The sequence below is a fragment of the Physeter macrocephalus genome, chromosome 1 (assembly GCF_002837175.3).
Source record: "Physeter macrocephalus isolate SW-GA chromosome 1, ASM283717v5, whole genome shotgun sequence".
In the NCBI taxonomy this organism is placed as follows: Eukaryota; Metazoa; Chordata; class Mammalia; order Artiodactyla; family Physeteridae; genus Physeter; species Physeter macrocephalus.
The window spans coordinates 78,172,349-78,190,492 of NC_041214.2; the positions used below are offsets into that span (position 1 = coordinate 78,172,349).

Here is an 18,144-nt window from a genome sequence, read left to right on the forward strand (position 1 = left end):
AACCCGTGTCCCCTGCATCGGCAGGCGGACTCTCAACCACTGCACCACCAGGGAAGCCCCCAGTCAGTTTTTATTACCAGACTCTGCTAGAACCTCATTCCTCCCAAGGAATGGAGAGTTGACCCTATCCTAAATTAAAGCAAAAGAAGGAAATATCCCTTAACCTGGGTTGTAGACCCAGCAGTGAGACTTGAGCTAAATGCAGTAAGAATAAAGACAGTGAGAAAATGCAAACCAAGAGTGTATTTTAAGGCTTTCAGAACAGTGACCATTCCAGCACAGCATGACTAACATAAATCTAAACTACTGAGGGATAACTACATGGATTAATTCCAGTTTTGCTTGTACTTACCATGCCTGACCATCTTCTGGTCAAGCTCTGAGAAATTGTTTTCAGTTGGCTCCTGGCAAAACCCTCCAGGAATCCTAGCACCTCTCTTCTTTTGGTGTACAAATGAGGCACAGACTTCACCTGCTGGCTTCTCCCTGCAGATTGCCGACAGTTAAAACAAAGAGCACTTTGGGAGAAAATAGTACTGTTTAATTTTTCACAGTGTGAGCTTGTGTTTACTTTTATTCTGCCTGTGAGAAATGCATTTGAAAGAGTTTGACAGCACCAGTAGATGCTTAGTCGACGAGCTGAACTTGTCTGGAAAGGCAACCCGGAGTAGGTATTAGAGCTGCAGAGAGTTATGCTTTCAGTTGATTGCCCCTTGAAGGATTTATGTTTCAGATTACTTGGGCAGTCCAGTGATTATGGAGTCAGAAGGCTAATGCCCACTGAGGCGATCAGAGAAGAGAAACCATCCACTATCCTTTAGCCTTGGTTTCAGTTTGTGTTTAGTTAGGGACTGAAAAGAGAGTCAGAGTTCAGTGATGGATCCACCAAGCCCATCACGAGTATAGTCTAATAAGATAATCTAAACACTTCATAATATGGAGAAGCTTGGAACGGAGGAAGAACTATTTCTTGGTGTCCAAAAACTTGGCTTCAAGTTGTGAGTTTTGCCATTTACTAGCTTTGTGACAGACACAAGCCAGCTAACCTCTCTGATCCCTCAGTGCCCTCATCTGTAAAATGGATATTGTAATGGTAGAAAACTTGTGTTTTATATATCGTAAATTGCTTTGTCAACTGTGAAGTGCTGTCTCAGCGTTATTCTTTGATTTTTGCACTGCCAGGTTCAATAAACGCAGCCTTTACCTGACTTAATGGCACTTTCACCTCAGCTTTCTTTTAGATCCTGCCATAGCCAGTTACTGTGTAAGTATTGATAGACACCATAACTGGGCCTTGGAGGGCTCTCTTTCCTCAATAAAAAGGCCCAGGACCTCCTCAATCCAGATGCCTTCTGTGCCACAAGTCGGCCAGCTGACCACAAAGCTGTGAATCTGAGACAGGAAGATGCTGACAGCAGCACAGTACCCTACCTGCCTCATCATAAACCAATTATACCTGGAACTTCTGTGCTAAGACAAGCCTTTAACTGAACTTCTCCTGAAAAAGAAGAAAAACCCATCTCCTGTTGCCTGATGCCTACTCATTTCCTGTGAGGCTCTTCAAAATGTAGTCCTTAGTTCAGCATCATCTGAGAGCGTGGCTGCTAAATGCAGGCTCTTAGGCCCCATCCCAGACCCATGCAGTCATTTCAACAAGCTCCCAAGTGATTTGTACGCACCTTCAAGCTGTATTCTGACTGTCCAACAAGCCAGACTGTCAAGTAGGAGAGACTTCTTGTCTGGATTCTAATAGTAATGAGCTGTGAGACCAGGAGCCACTTTGGCTGGGGTTTGGGTTCTTCATCACATAGGATGAAGGCAGGACTGCATCTGTGGTTTCCTTACAAGGTCTGGGACCCCCTAGGGCCTGAATAGAGGTGTCTCTGAGGCCACTGCAGGGGTAGAGAGGACAAGGAGGGGGAGCCCCACGGGGAGGCGCTTGTGCTCTCCCTCCTCCCTTCAGCTGTTCTACTATATCTGGGTTTGGGTTTTTTAAGATATAATTGATGGGCTTCCCTGGTGGTGCAGTGGTTGAGAATCCGCCTGCCGATGCAGGGGACACGGGTTCGTGCTCCGGTCCGGGAAGATCCCACGTGCCGCGGAGCGGCTGGGCCCGTGAGCCATGGCCGCTGAGACTGCGTGTCCGGAGCCTGTGCTCCGCAGCGGGAGAGGCCACAACAGTGAGAGGCCCGTGTACCACAAAAAAAAAAAAAAAAAAAAAAAAAAAAAAAAAAACATTAAAAAAAAGATATAATTGACATATAACATTATATTAATTTCAGGTGTACAACATAATGATTCAACATATTGTATATTACAAAATGATCACCACAATAAGTTTGGTTAGCATCTATCACCACACATAGTTACAAATTTTTTTTCCTTGTGATGAGAACTTTTAAGATGTACTCTCTTAGCAAATTTCAAATATACAATACGGTATTATTAACTATAGTTACCATGCTGTACATTACATCCCATGACTTATTTATATCATAATTGGAAGTTTGTACCTTTGACCCCCTTCACCCATATCGCCCACCTCCTATTCCCACCCCCACCTCTGGCAGCCACCAATATGTTCTCTTACTGTATCTATTTTATATATTGGGTTTCTCATAATTCATTTGAGTAAAGGATTCTGTTGTTTTTAAAAAAAAAGAGTTTGGTCCCTCCAGCTCTGAAATCTCCAGCTGATTTGTGTCTGTCTGGTCCGAAAGAAGAGTGGGGCTACTCTTTGGGGGGAAGGAGGTAGCAATACTACCTGGCATCCTAGAGTCTCTGCCCTGAATCAGTTCTTCAGTTCAGAAATCATTTATTGGTTGCCTGTGTGCCTTGGTGTTGGTGTGTGTAAGGTTTACCTGCAGTCTCTGGGTTCCTCCTGCACATGAGCCACGTGACTAGCCCAGTGGGCTGAGAGAGGCCCTCCTCCCTTTAGGAACACGGTAGAATACCAGGGTCGTTGCACAGGAGCCATTCTCTTACTGGCTCTACGCAACCTCCTGGGCTCTCTATTAATTCCCCCTCCTCTACTGCCACCCGCTTCGGCCCCTTCCTGAAACATTTATTGAGTACCTACTATGAGCAAGCCTCCTTGCTAGTGTCCTCCACATGCAAAGGTGGATATGACTTAGTAGCAGTCCTCAAGGGGACCATGTCTAGACGAAACTCCCTGAATTTAGCCTCTTGTCTAATTAACTGAGGTTTCCTTCTCTGGTCCCAGACCTCTGTCCTTTGTGATCTCTTGTGGGATCCATCACCAGACAGATTTCTGATCGTGAGCAAACACCCATGCCTGTGCCTTGGCATATTGGCACCAAGCTGAGAGCTGATACTATGAGGAACAGGTCAAGAAGCCTGTAGGGTAAAATTAGAATTTAAAGGAGATTGAGTACTCAGCTAGTGAGGTACAGAATAAAATCCAGAAGGAATAAAGGGAATCCTCTGTAAGTGGACATTAGGTTGTTTCTAGCTTTCTGCTATTTTAAACAATGCTGTAACATAACATCTTCCAACATACATTTTTGTGCACATCCGTTATCTCCACTGGATAAATCCCTGTGTATGTAATTGCTGATTCAAAGATTATGTGTATTTTAAGGCCTGGGATACATTTCCCCAAACTTGAATGTATCTTCATGTGTTTCAAACCAAACCTGTTCTTTTCTCCCAGGCCAGATCTGTTGAGATCTGAAGGTATCCCCAGTGTGGAAGTGGCTCCCACTGTATCCCCTTTGTCCGGAAGTCCCAAAATGTCCACCTCCAGCAGCAAGAGCCGATATCGGAGCAAACCACGCCACCGCCGCGGGAGTAGCCGAGGCAGCCATAGTGACTTTGCGGCGATCTTAAAAAGCCAGCCAGCCCGGGAAAATTCACCCCATCCCACTTACCTGCACCAGGTTCAGTCCGAATACCCTTCTCCCCATCACCGCAGTCCTCTGCAGCAGCAACACCAGCAACCCCCTCCTGCCACGTCTCAGAGTCACCGTCCCAGACTCGATATGCACGGACAGGACGTTGCAACCTGCGCCAACAACCTGAGGTATTTTGGCCCCGCGGCGGCCCTGCGGAGCCCACTCAGCAGCCATGCTCAAAGACAGATGCCTGGCTCCAGCCCTGACCTCATCTCCACAGCTGTGGCAGCAGATTGCTGGAAAAGTTCTGAGCCCGACAAGGGCCAGGCTGGCCCCTGGGGCTGTTGTCAGGCTGACCCCTATGACCCCTGCCTCCAGCGCAGGCCAGAACAGCATGGGTCCTTAGACGTCCCCTCTGCCGAGCCCGTGGGGAGGAGCCCCAACCTTTTCAAGCCACCAGCACACAATCCCCTCTCGGAAAACGCCCAAGTTTCTGAGAAAATGGAAGAAAAGGAATTCAGCGGCTGTGGGTCTGCATCATCCCTCAACACCTCTCATCACATCACCCCCCCAGCGCTACCTCGAAAAACAAGGCCCCTTCAGAAGGTAAGGTGTGATGACAGCCGCGGTGTGTGTCACTGCCTTCAAGGGATGTCAGAGCCTGTCATATTCTATGCAGTATAAAACGTACATAAAAAATATGCATTTTGTAAAAGGATGAGATAACAAAAGCATAAATAGCAGTTTATTTACTTTTAATACTTTCCACACTGCTTAAGTGATGGACTAAGGAGTACACTTTGGAAACTCCTGAATCAGGGGACTGATTCAAATGTATATAATTTATCAATAGAAAAATAGCCATATGTTAGCAACACGTCATCAAAATAGTTTGGAATCCGCTACTCTAGCCTAGTCCTAAGGGATGTAGCAAGAAGGAAGGCTCCTGTTATAAAACATGTTTGGGAAACAGTATTCTCTGTCCCCTCTTGGAGCTTCCTAAGCTCACATTAACAAATCCTAGGCTTTGAGAAATCATGCAATAACCTTGTTTAATCCAGCACTTCCCTCACCTATTTGACCATATTGCCTTTTTAAAATAACATCTATTAATCCCCCATGGAACTAGCTTTCTTCACAATATCACCTTAATTAATAACCGTCACTATCCAGCCAGTTCTCAGTCACTGAAACCTGTTCCTCTCCTCCTCGCCCTCTGGCTGCCTGTGGTTTATTAGCTGGGAGGCGGGCTACCTCTCCTACCTTGTGGTTAAGAGCCCAAACTTGGGAGTCAGACCTGAGTTCAAAGCCAGGCTCTTCCACTTATTACCTTTATGAACATTGGTTTCTAATCTATGAAATGGGCCTAATAGTGGACCCTGTCTCATTGGTCAATGTGAAGATTAAATGAGTTAATACATATAAAGCATTTAGAACAGGACCTGGCACGTAGCAACCTTCCAAAAATGTGAGCTCATCTTGCTAATGTGTTAAAAATAACACTACGTATGAAAAGTATTTAGCACAGAGAAAACACCCACTCAGTTCTAACTATTGTTTCATATCATCATCGTTCATCAGAATTTCAGTTGAAGGAATGAAAATGTCTAAAATGTAAATGAGTATGTTTTGGTTAACTAGACATTTACTAGAAAAGAAGTTGAAGCTGAAGGCCACTGTCTCAGAACTGTATTTCTTCCTCCACATACAGTGCTGCTATTGACTGAGCTTTCCCAGAAATAAATTGTGCTTTAGGTAGTGCAGTGGATTTGGGCTAAGTCAGTCTCTGCTCCTCTGACCCCTAAAGCCAATAACATAATTTTTTGGTAACAACTTTATTGAGATACAATTCACATACCACACAGTTCTCCCATTTAAAGTGTATAACTCAGTTCTTTCTCTCGAGTTGTGCAGCCATCACCACAACTAATTTTAGAATATTTCCATCACCCCAAAAAGAAACCCTGCACCCTTTAGCAATCACCCCATTCCCCCGTCCCCTCCTAAGTAACATGTATCTTTGAACCATCCTGATGCCATTTTGAGGCATCCGTGGGTCTGCAGGCCACGGAACACACCTCTTCTACTTTTGGCCTCACTAAAACCACACTCCCACAGAGCAGCTCAACTTCTCTCTGCTGAGATACACTCCCACGGGTCTTCTAGGGGGAAGTGCTCATCTCCACAGTCAAGATAACTCCATCCCTGTCTTTCCTACTCAAAAAAGCACATCAGAATACAAATGGGTAAAAGTGATGGATTTTCAGAATTGACTTTAAAGGTAAATTATCCTCAATTTTTGGTACAGTTATTTGGACCCACTTACCTACCTCACAAGGAATTGTAGTAATCCCGTGCATTAATGACAGTTGATCTGAAGTGGGGCTGTTCCTATGCCCTGGAAGGGAAATGGAATCTTCCCTCACAGGGAAGATCGTGTTCTCAGATGGGACACTTACCCACCCTTCCAGATCAACCACAGAGCCCCAGCAATGATGAGGCCTCAGATGTCCCAACCAGAGTTCTCTTATCTGTGCCCACATGCTGACTCAGTCGTGTGCTAAGCACCTACCTTGTATGCAGTGTTGTATTAATGGTGGAGGAGGAATACAGTACAACAAGATGGGGTCTGACCCTAAACAATGTATGTCTTAGTAGTAGAGATGATGTAAGCATAATAACTATAATATTAGTGAAAAGGTGATTGGCACATGAAAGGGGAAAAAGTAGTTGTTGGGCTTTGAAGAACTGAAAGATCACCTCTTATTGGAGTCTCTATATCAGAGCCTAGAACCACAAGTGACAATGATCACAAGAGACCACCCCAAAATCCAAGACCTCTTCTCCGGTTTCCCCTCTTCAAGTTCAGGGCCTTTCATCATGGACACTCAGGGAAAATTGCTAAATGAATGAAGAGATATATGTTTAAAAATGACAGCAAGCTACCACTCAATGCCTTTGATGAAAATTAAGTCTTTTACAGGGACTGTGTGTGTGTGTGTGTGTGTGTGTGTGTGTGTGTGTGTGTGTGTGTGTAAGAAAGAGAGAGAAAGAGAAATAAGACTCTTCCCTCCTTGTTCTCCTCAGAGTGGAGATGACTCCTCTGAAGAGGAAGAAGGGGAAGTAGATAGTGAAGTTGAATTTCCACGAAGACAGAGGTAAAACCAATAAACACATGTGATTGCCTTCAGTGTAATCAGGGAAAATCCTGAGTTTGCCCTCCGGTTCAATCACAGGCTGCTTTCTAACAGCCAGCTTATAGGGAAGTTGGAACCTACCATTGCCCATTTTGGCAGCTGGCTATGCACAGCAGATCCTAGTTTATCCAAATTCACTAGATAGGAGCTGCAAGATGGGGAAAATAAATATGGATTCAAGGTTATAATTGACAATATAGTGGGCAGTTTATGAGAGATGGCTATGCTGTTTTATGGGTAATTTTACTGATTTCTAGTGTACCTCCCTATATTACGCTGCTCAGGCTGCCATAACAAAATACCACAGACTGGGTGGCTTAAACAATGGAAATTTATTTCTCCCAATTCTGGAGGCTGGGAAGTCCAAGTCCAAGGTTCCTGGTGAGAACTCTCTTCCTGGCTTGCAGACAGCAGCCTTCTTGCTGGGTCCTCACATGGTGGAGGAGAGAGAGAGAGATCTTCATCTTATAAGGCCACAGTCCTGTCAGATTAGGGCCCTACCCTTATGACCTCATTTAACCTTAATTACCTCTTAAAGACCCTCTCTCCAGATTCAGTCACATTGTAGGTAAGGCTTCAACATATGAATTTTGGGAGGATGCAATTAAATCCATAGCACTCTCCATGCCTTGCATTTTATACCCCAAATTAAGTATAATTAAATGAGTCGAGTCCTCCTTCAACCCATCCTTAGAAATAGCTTCCTGCCTAGCCAGCAATAACAACTTTGCTTATAGGACTAAAGAAGGACCACACCCCTCATTTCTAGAATTAAGAGCTGCCCTTTTGTAGAAGTATGGAAGGTAGTTTTCCTCCCAGGAGGCCTTTTCTGCTACTAGGCATCTGTTTTTGAAGAGGAAGGCTTTAAGAATCCCCCAGGAAGGTTTGTGTACCTACCCAGAACCAGGAATTTCCTAAAACCAAGGGACTTCTAGTACTTTGGTAAATTGTATTCCGTGTCCCTATGCTGTACACAAAATTGAAATCTGTTCTCATCCCCTGAGCTATTCCTACCACATTGCCATTGCTGTCTTGTTGTTTCCTTGGATGCTGTGTTTTCTCCTATGCGGTGACATTGAGCCCGAATAAAATGTCTTTTCATCCTCTGACCTCATTCTGCAGGCATCACAATTATGTTACTTCCAGCTTTTGTTCCTATGACCACCATTAACTCAGCCCACCTGATGGCTTCCCACCTTTCTTGCTATGATGCAAAACTTTGGTTTTACCTCACGGTTTTGCTTTTAATATTATAACATTCTTCTCTCTGTCTCCTTTCTGCATTACCAGACTTTCTTTCTTTCTCTCTTTCTCTCTGTCTCTCTTTCTTTCTTTCTTCATTGGATCTTCATTGCTGCACGTGGGCTTTCTCTGGTTGCGGTGCGCAGGCTTCTCATTGCAGTGGCTTGTTGCAGAACACAGGCTCTAGGCATGGGGGCTCAGTAGTTGTGGCTCGCGGGCTCTAGAGCGCAGGCTCAGTAGTTGTGGCGCATGGGCTTAGTTGCTCCGCGGCATGTGGGATCTTCCCGGACCAGGGCTCGAACCCATGTCCCCTGCATTGGCAGGAGGATTCTCAACCACTGTGCCACCAGGGAAGCCCCTGGATTACCAGCCTTGAGAAGGTGTTAGTCCTACTTTAACTTCCATTTCCCAGATGGGCTTCCTCCATCTGGCCTCTTTTCATGTGTCCTTGATGCCACCCCCACCCACAGACCATCACCTGGCCTGCCCATCAACCAAACTCAGATCATATGCCATCAAAATCGCTTTGTACTAAGAAATACAGAAAGATCAGACAATGACAGAGGGAAAGGTCAGTCTTCTTTTTTCTTATTTGTTTTGTTTGTTAAGTCAGCGTAAGCTAACAGTATTCTTATTTACTAGGCTTCTTGCAAACAATGGAAAAGAAATGAGGAACTTTTGTAAATCCCCTCCCCTCACCCCCAGGAGCTCTGCCTCATCAGAGCTAAACCCAGACGTTACCTGGAATGAGCCAGCAACTGGCTGGGCAGTGCCCACAGCTGCAGAGTGAATGTTCCTTCCAAGCACATTTCTGTTGGGGGTCGGCCTTCCGGGCTGCTCTGCCCCATGAGAAACGCCCCACCATGCCCAGGCAGGTAGAGAAGGACATGGCGGCACGTGAGTAGACCTGGCCCGAGCCCAGCTCTGCTGTGTGGCCTTGAACAAGTCACTTCCCTTCTCTGCCTCCAGTTTTCTGCTCTGGGAGAAGAGTCAGACCAGAGACTCTCCAAAGTCTCTTTCACCCTTGAGAACCTAGGTGGTTGATTCTCTGTGTATAAGAAGCATACTCTCAATGTGAACATTTCCATACCACACAGGTGTACACAGTGTCATTAGACCAGCTGATTTTCTCAAAGACCAGCGGTAGCCATCAGTTTTGGAGCGTTGTGTGGAGCCACATAAACATATAAAACAAAGCTCAGATTTCTCTCTCTGTTGCTTTAAACAGTTTCTACCTTTTGGGATTTGACTCTCCCTCAGGGGCAGGAAAAAAAACTAGATCACCTCCCACCAAGGCTGCGACTGACAGACAAGGAAAGGAAAGTAAGGACTTCCCTGGCGATCCAGTGGTTAAGATTCCACGCTTCCACTGCAGGGGGCGTGGGTCGATCCCTGGTCAGGGAACTAAGATGCCGGGGCATGCCAAAAATAAAAAAGGAAAGTAGCCATTCCCGGGACTAAGTTCCTCTGGTTCTTTGTGGTTCTAGGCCCCATCGCTGTATCAGCAGCTGCCAGTCGTATTCAACCTTTAGCTCTGAGAATTTCTCTGTGTCTGACGGAGAGGAAGGAAATACCAGTGACCACTCAAACAGCCCTGATGAGTTAATGGATAAACTCGAAGACCGCCTGGCAGAGAAGCTAGATGACCTGCTGTCCCAGACGCCAGAGATCCCCATTGAGATATCCTCGCATTCAGACGGGCTGTCTGACAAGGAGTGTGCTGTGCGCCGTGTGAAGACGCAGATGTCTCTGGGCAAGCTGTGTACGGAGGACCGTGGCTATGAGGTGGGGGCTTCTCCTCTCTTCTCCTCTCATCACTCTTCCCTTCCTGGAGCTCTCTGGGTTAGAACATGCTCAAGTCCCTAAGGCCTTTACAATCATCATCTAGTATATAAGATAAAACAACTGCCTCCATGAAGTAAGTAGAAGTACAGAGATAACAGAGCCCCCCAAAATGGAGGCAGTTCTCCCAAAGGAAGCACAAACACGGAACTGCTCAGGAACCCTTCATTCCAAGATTTCACTCAAGCATCACTTCCGACCCCATCTCCCCACCTGGTTAAGGGTGTGAGCCTCCCTCCTCTGTGTCCCCACCAGCCCCTCCCTACATGCTATCAGAGCACATGTAACACTTTAGTTCCCAGACGGTACTGCCTTCTGAGAGGCACGATAGCATAGTGGTTGGAAGTGTAGACCCTGAAATCTGACTGCCTAGATGCAAATCTCAGCCTTTCCACTAACTAACTGTGTGACGTTGGGTAAGCCACTTAACCTCGCTGTAGGTCAGTTCCTTTATCTGTAAAATGGGTATGATAACAGCCTTTATTTCATAGGGTTGTTTTGAGGATTGAGTGGATTAATAGATGTTAAAGCACTTACAGCAGTGCCTGGAACGTAGAAAACAATATATGTAGGGCTTTGGGGGCACTGTTATCACTGTCATCACCTTCGTCATAATTGCCATCATCATCTTTATATGTCTTCTTTCTCCGTAAACCCCACAAGGACAGGACTTGGTCTCCTTTATCTTAGCCAGCAACCCAGCACAGCGCCTGTCACGTGAGAGGTGCTCAAAATATGTTTACTGAGTGATTGCAGAAAGGAATTAAGGTCTTATGTTGTCTTGACTTTGCAGAATCCTATGCAGTTTGAAGAATCGGACTGTGACTCTTCAGATGGGGAGCGTTCTGATGCCACAGTTAGGACCAATAAACACTACAGCTCTGCTACTTGGTAATGAAAGAATACCCACCCTGAAGATCTCATGACTATACTGGCATTTCACATCCATCCCACCCCCAGACTCTTCCCACTCTCTCCCTGCTTTTTTGTCTGGGAAGAGAGCTGCCCCTTCTTTCTTACCCCTAGACATGAGCTGCAATAACAGGAACATGAGACTTCACAAATCTCTGGAAAAAAATATCCAAATGAAATTAAGTCTCACTGAACATTTCAATCAAGAATGGCAGGGATCTATTTTATTGAATATTCTAGCTACTGTAACACTGATATTTATTTTTGTTTGACATTTTAACACTTTGTACTGTAAAGAGTGGACTATATATGATAGAGAGAAAGACAATAATTTCTTGCAAAAAAAAAGAGAGAGAGAGAGAGAAAGAAAGGAGGAAAGAACAGAAGTGGAATTCAGGAGCAACATCCTTGGGAATCTGTGGAGCCAGGAGGTATTACTGCTGCTTGAACAGGGGACCAGTTCCTCTGGCCATAAGTGACTGAAGAAGAGCCAGAGCAAGTCATACTGAACATTTTAGAAAACAAAAACAGCAAAAGAAAAGCAATTCCAGGTAATCTGTGAACAGACCACATTAAATCCACCCAGCTTGTCCAGATGGGTGATGGAAAGACCTAGACAATTTTGGAGACCAGAGACTTGCACCCAAGGCCTTTGAGGGCATGTGCTTCCTCTAGGAGGAAAAAGAAAACTGTGCGTGTCAAAGCTGATCTCATTTTTAAAACACTGAGCAGCGTTGGTAGTGAGACTTACAGACAGTGTCCAACCTTGTCCTTGACAAATTTTCTGCTTTTTATGCTGTCAATGTCACTACCTTGGCAAATGAATTACCTTGACCAATGTGTTGATTTTTCAGACTCAAGTGCCAGTTTCCTGTAGCCTATTTCCTTTCCACCTGTTGGCTGCTTCTTTTAGGTAAAAAGGGGGCAGGGGAGGGAGAACCTAAGGAGGAGAGAAGGAGAAGACAAAAAGAGAATGTCCAACAGTGTTGGAAAAGCAAATGTGGAATTTGTAAAAGGACATTCTCAGAATGTCTCAGTTCAACTACGTGCAGAAGATGGGATCACCCCACCCTGGAACCAGGTTGCTTGTCTACTAGAGTTTTATTGATTTAAACAGAACAGTCCTTGAAGACAGCTAGGAGGTGTGTCAGTCTGCCCGATGTCCAATCCCAAACCATCACCCATGTTTTTATTTGTTAACTCATTCTATCCCAGAAGCTGTAGTGACTGGCTACCACTATCAGAATAAAGGCAAAATAAGCAACTTGCAAAGGGCAACCCCTCCCCTATCACGATAGCATTTTTGTTAAATGCTACTTGTAACATGTATTTGGATCAATGTAGTTTTGAACAATTGGATTTGGAAATTCGTAGAAAGAACAATTGATGCTAAGCAGAGATTGGAAAAATACTGTCCAAGGCATGAGGTCCTTCCTGTCTCTAGGGTCATGGGCTCTGAGAAACATCCCAAGGTACCTCATGGTGCCTTGGCTTTAAGGAAATTTTTATCTAGAATTTTATATAAAAACAGATGTTGGCCTAGTTCCTGTCTCTCTCTCCAAAATCAGTTAATGCCAAACAACCTCAAAGCTCAAGACCTGGAGAGGGTGGCTAGACACTCTGATATTGCATCGGACTGGACTTCAGGAAAGACTTACATACACAGGTATTAAACCATTTCCAGTGCAGATGAAAACATCACCCTCCTCTGGGTGTCACTGATTGCATCGGCCAAAAAGGAAAAGCAGGAGGGAATATAGAGCAGTTCCTTTTGCTTGTTTTGATCCCTCCATTTGTTTACACTTTATGTTGAGACATTGATTTAAAATTTAGCGTCTGTAATTTATAGCTCTTAGGTAGGCTGAAGGAAAATATTTAACTTATACAGAGAGCAGTATTGTTTCATTAAATTATTCCATTTTGTATAAATTCTGTAGCTGGACTACATGAAAGATCTTAAGTTATGGTATTATTATCATTGTTATTTTATTTTATAATTATCTTTCTCATTTTCTGTCGATCAGAAAGTGTGGTTTATGGTGTAGCACAATGATTGTGTTTATTGCTAACCATGAATTATTATGGATTTTTATGAAGGAATGAAAATGGAACTGCCATTTGGGAGCTCCCTGGTATTTGTCTTAGCTGTATTCCCTCATTTTCTGTGTACAACTACAATCATCTGAGAATGCGTGTACCGCCCTGAGGTCCAGTGGATACGTTGTGATTTTGACTTGATCGCAAAAGCTCCTAGGTGGGCATCAGATGACTGAGTGGTGGACAAAGAGTTCAAAAGCTGTACATTTTCTCAAGTTTCTTAAGAAAGAAAATCATGGGACTACATTAGAAGCACAAACAGAATTATTTAATGCCCTGAGAGGAACAGGCCTACAGGGAATCTGCATGGGGCCTGTGGGGTAGATAGTTTCAAGAACTGGCAGCATAGTTTGTAATCTCCTTCCTACTAAATCCCATAAAACCAACATTTTTCTCCTAGTTGGGAGACTATAAAAAGGAATAAATAGATGGCATGACAAAAAAAATGCCTAACTGTGATGTCATCCCATAGCAAGACACGAGAAATTCTAGAATGAGGCTTAGTCTTTTAGTCACCGAGCTGGAAAAGTACCTTGAAAGCCCATATTTTTCATCCTCTGACTTCAGACCACACCATACTGTGAATCTCTCTGGTTCATTACTTCTGAGAACAGAGAGGCTACAACTCTGTGTCCTCTTTATTTATTATTTTTTTTTGATGTGGACCATTTTTAAAGTCTTTATTGAATTTGTTACAATATTGCTTCTGTTCTATGTTTTGGTTTTTTGGCCTCCACGCATGTGGGATCTTAGCCCCCCAACCAGGGATCAAACCCGCATCCCCTACATTGGAAGGTGAAGTCTTAACCACTGGACCGCCAGGGAAGTCCCTCTGTGTCCTCTTTCTGTCCAACATAAAACACCGACCCTTCAGCGTGTCCAGGTCTTGCCCACCTGTCGTGGCCAAAGAGGAACATGGAGGTTAACGTGTCTTACCCCTTTCAGTGATGGTCTTCCTGGAAAACCCACCCCAATACCTCATAATTTTGATAACTTTTTTGAATGCCCATCTTGACTGTCTGTCATGGTAATGCCATATACCTGTCTGGATTGACTGTTACGAGCAAGTTAGCATAGCAGACAGTATTGAATCTTCAAGTCATTCACTCTATTGTCAAGAGTCAAATAGGGCTTCCCTGGTGGCACAGTGGTTGAGAGTCCGCCTGCCAATGCAGGGGACACGGATTCGAGCCCTGGTCCGGGAAGATTCCACATGTCGTCGAGCAGCTAAGCCCGTGCGCCACAACTACTGAGCCTGCGCTCTAGAGCCCGCGAGCCACAACTACTGAGCCCATGAGCCGCAACTACTGAAGCCCGCACGCCTAGAGCCTGAGCTCCACAACAAGAGAAGCCACCGCAATGAGAAGCCCGCACACCACAACAGAGTATCCCCCACTCGCCGCAACTAGAGAAAGCCCGCACGCAGCAGCAAAGACCCAACACAGCCAAAAATAAATAAATTAATTAATTAAAAAAAAAAAGAAGTTGAATAAAGTTCCACGTTGAACATTTTACTTATTTTTTAGTAGAAGTGACTAGAGGCTTCAGAGAACAGTGTCTTTAGTCTAGGTTAAAAGAGAAATGCCTTCTCTATCCCAGGCTACCCTTCACTGCCTGCCTTGAAATAACCAGCACAATTTTGAATTAGTGTGTGTTTCTTTGAGAACAACTCCACAGTCATCTGAAGAGTGGAACGAAGAGCTCGGGGAATTTAAGAGCTAATTCTTCAGTCTGACAACTGGGTGGCAGTGCTTTAAGGAAACTCACAGGACTATGATTTCAAGCTTCATTGTTGATCAAAAGTTTAACCCCCTTGAAGTGAATTCCACATTCATTTAGCATCTGGTTTTGACTGACTGCAAGATAATGAGTTTTTATTTGTTTTGCAGATGGGCATTTGGTTCTGATTCCTATCTATTTCTAGATCATGTCCTCTGAATAACAATTCCTCTTAAAATTGCTTGGCAGAGGGACTGAGAAGCCTGCATCCTCCTTTGGAGTTATAATAGACCTTACCACCACTAAAGTTTGGACCTGTTGGCGAGATTGTGGGGAGCACCTACCCAGGGAGGTGAAGGTGTTAACTGTGTTGTATGATGGTTTGGTATGACCAGCTTGAAGTTCACATATTTTAAAATTTTAGTATCAACAAATCCATCCTTAAGGATATTTTAGTAGGATTTAATAAGTACACTGGACTTCCACTTCAGGGCCTCATTGTACTAAATTTTCCTCGTACCCTAAGTAATAATAGATTTGATGGTTTGGGGTTTTCCTGGTACCAACCCAATTTTAAATGCCCTCTTCCACTGTGGAGCATTGACGTTTTTCCAGTGTGAATGCATTCTTATCGATCAAAAGATTTACCCTTTTATTCCATGCCCTTTTGTCTCAATCTGCCCCCCTTCCTTAAAATGTTTCTACTTGAACTTCCTGTGACTGAATTCTACAAATCCCAAGGAATTCCTGCCCTGCTCTGCAGTATAGTGCGCTATGTTGTATTTTGTTTTTCTACCAAGCCAGAAACCAAAATACCACCTCATACCACCATCTACCATCTCCACCCTTGATACCCAAGACCGTGTTATTTATTGATCACCATATTCTTTCCTACTGAGCCTGGACATGGCCTCAGTACCTCTCACAACACAGCACTTGGAGCCATAATTAGCACTTGATTGGAATTGTTGTGCAAGGGGAGATCTGTTTGCTGTCCCAGCTCTAACCTCATAATTAATTTCCTAAGGTGGTTTGAGATCTTGAGTTAGCCCTGATGGGAGAATGACAGGATATACCAGTGTACTCCTTATAGATCCCAGCCTACGGCTATCAGGGGGCAGCACCAATGACAGGAAAAAGGCCACGTGCCTCCACGCACTGCCCTTTTGGAGTACGATTCCAATTGTATATTGAATTCCAAAATGTCTCTTCATTTACATCATTTCATTGTTAAATGAGCATGTTCCTCCACCACCTTCTATGAACAGAAAGTTAATACAAGTCCCAGTTACTTGCTTCTTCCTTAGACTCTATGAGACTGATGTACCAAAACAACGTGACATTCTTTTCAAGACTTTGACTTGTACTGTCAGTATGAATTTAGTGCCTTTTTAGGCAGCAAGATTTTTCTTCATTGCTGATTTCATAGAATAAATGTCCTAATATACTCACATCGCCAATGTTAGCAGCCTCACAGACTAGCACATAAGAATCACATTAGTCTGCTTGTTTGCATGTTACAGCCAATACTGCAAGCACCTATTCAAACTGGAATGAACTAGACTGCCAAGTGGAGGACCCCTGTGGAACCTGGAACACTTCTCAGGGACAGGTGGCAGAAGAGGGGAGCTCTGAAATCACTGTTCTGAGAAACAGGGTAACCCCAAAAGGGTTAGGTTACGGCTTTTGTTAACTGTCACATAACCAGAGCATGCTGGCAGGATTTCACACAGAGCCAAGCCCCCAAGCAGACGGCAAGGCCACTGTAAGAAAACTTCCAGCCAAATCCCAGGCCTACTCTCTAGAGCCACTTCACAGCACTCAGGGGCACGCTGGCTTCTGGCCCCAGGCTGCTGCCCAGTGACCAGACAGACAGGGTCCTCCCGTGGTTGCAGGCCAGAGGGAACCCCACCAGAAGGCGCAGGCTAACAGAAAGATGTCCCTTATTGACCACATCGCCCGGGTAGCTCACGACCTCGAGCGACCACTTCTCAGAGTCTGGAAGTGGGATGACCCACTTTGATTCTTGATTGCAATAATTTGAGTTCCTTTCAATTTGGAGCAAATTAACTTTTTTTGTAGTCAAGTGTCAGAATGATCTCCCTCATCTGTGTCCTCTGAGGCCTCCGGTACTGTTAGTTCCCCTGCTCCCTGTGTGGGTTCTGATGCCGGCCCCCTCTTTGTATTGAACAATTGTACAGCGATGGGAACAAGAGCGACTATCAAAGCAAACAAATGCATGGAATTAAACAAAAAGTGTACTTCACTGTTTTCTGTCCTGTCTTTTCCTTATAGGTACTGTTTGTGTCCTGAGAGCTGCCTTCACAAGTCTCACTATTTGTCAGAACTTACGGGAAAGGAAGACTTTTACATGACTGGGTTTCCTGCAGCCAGGAAAAATAGGTGATGGGAAAAGCTGGTTTCTGGGGCTCTCTCGTCAGACACATCCACAGAAGGAAGAGATGACCATGATTTTCTTTTGTTATCATCTCTTTGTGATTATTCTGTCACATCCTAGACAGGCACTCTTCTTCTCCCCTACGACTTCCCTGCTGCCCATCTTACAGCTACTTCTGTGGTATTAGTACCCTACTATTAAAGTATGCATAAGAGGGAAAAGGCAAAAATGAAAATCTGGCTTCCAGTGTATACAACTGGTAAGAAGCTTGAGAGCAGAAAGCTAAGATACCACTTTGGATTGTCTGATTTTCAGCCAATCCTGATTCTCACTGGCAATGGGAATTGAAAGTTAGCAACATGTATAAACACACACCACACAGAATATTTATATCCATTTATTTGGGAAATTGCTTTGCCTGTAAACTCACAACTGATAAGGCACACTGTTGCAAAATCACGGGGGAGGGAGATGGGAGAGAGACAAATCCAAGGAGCTGGATAAAGGGCAAAGGGCCATGCTTTCAATAGTGTAGAGAGGTTCCTTGTGTCTCCCCTTCCCTCCTCCTACTTCAGAACACAAAGAGCCACGGATTTCCAAGTCCACTTGGCATCCTCCTCACTCCCACTCTTGTTATCAAGCTTCTTTTAAAGCAACACATCCTTAAAAATTGTTGTGTTTTTTGGATTATACCATGTCCAAAAAACACTGCTTGGAAATTCATTCTTTGTACTAAACAGAAGTATTCCCGGGCTTCCCTGGTGGTGCAGTGGTTGAGAGTCTGCCTGCCGATGCAGGGGACACGGGTTCGTGCCCCGGTCCGGGAGGATCCCACATGCCGCGGAGCGGCTGGGCCCGTGAGCCATGGCCACTGAGCCTGCGC

General features: G+C 44.6%; 1 protein-coding gene across 1 annotated transcript in view; it reads left to right on the forward strand.

The window, feature by feature from the left end:
• MAP3K13 (mitogen-activated protein kinase kinase kinase 13) overlaps positions 1 to 17,480 on the forward strand; it is a 90,922-nt gene extending 73,442 nt beyond the window's left edge. The window contains exons 11-15 of the mRNA XM_028491860.1: positions 3,674 to 4,460; positions 6,942 to 7,012; positions 9,781 to 10,078; positions 10,929 to 11,026; positions 17,159 to 17,480. Coding sequence (XP_028347661.1) covers positions 3,674 to 4,460; positions 6,942 to 7,012; positions 9,781 to 10,078; positions 10,929 to 11,026; positions 17,159 to 17,270 — 1,366 coding nt within the window. The 3' untranslated portion in view covers positions 17,271 to 17,480. The remainder of the gene's footprint in view (positions 1 to 3,673; positions 4,461 to 6,941; positions 7,013 to 9,780; positions 10,079 to 10,928; positions 11,027 to 17,158) is intronic.
• The last annotated feature ends 664 nt before the right edge of the window (positions 17,481 to 18,144 follow it).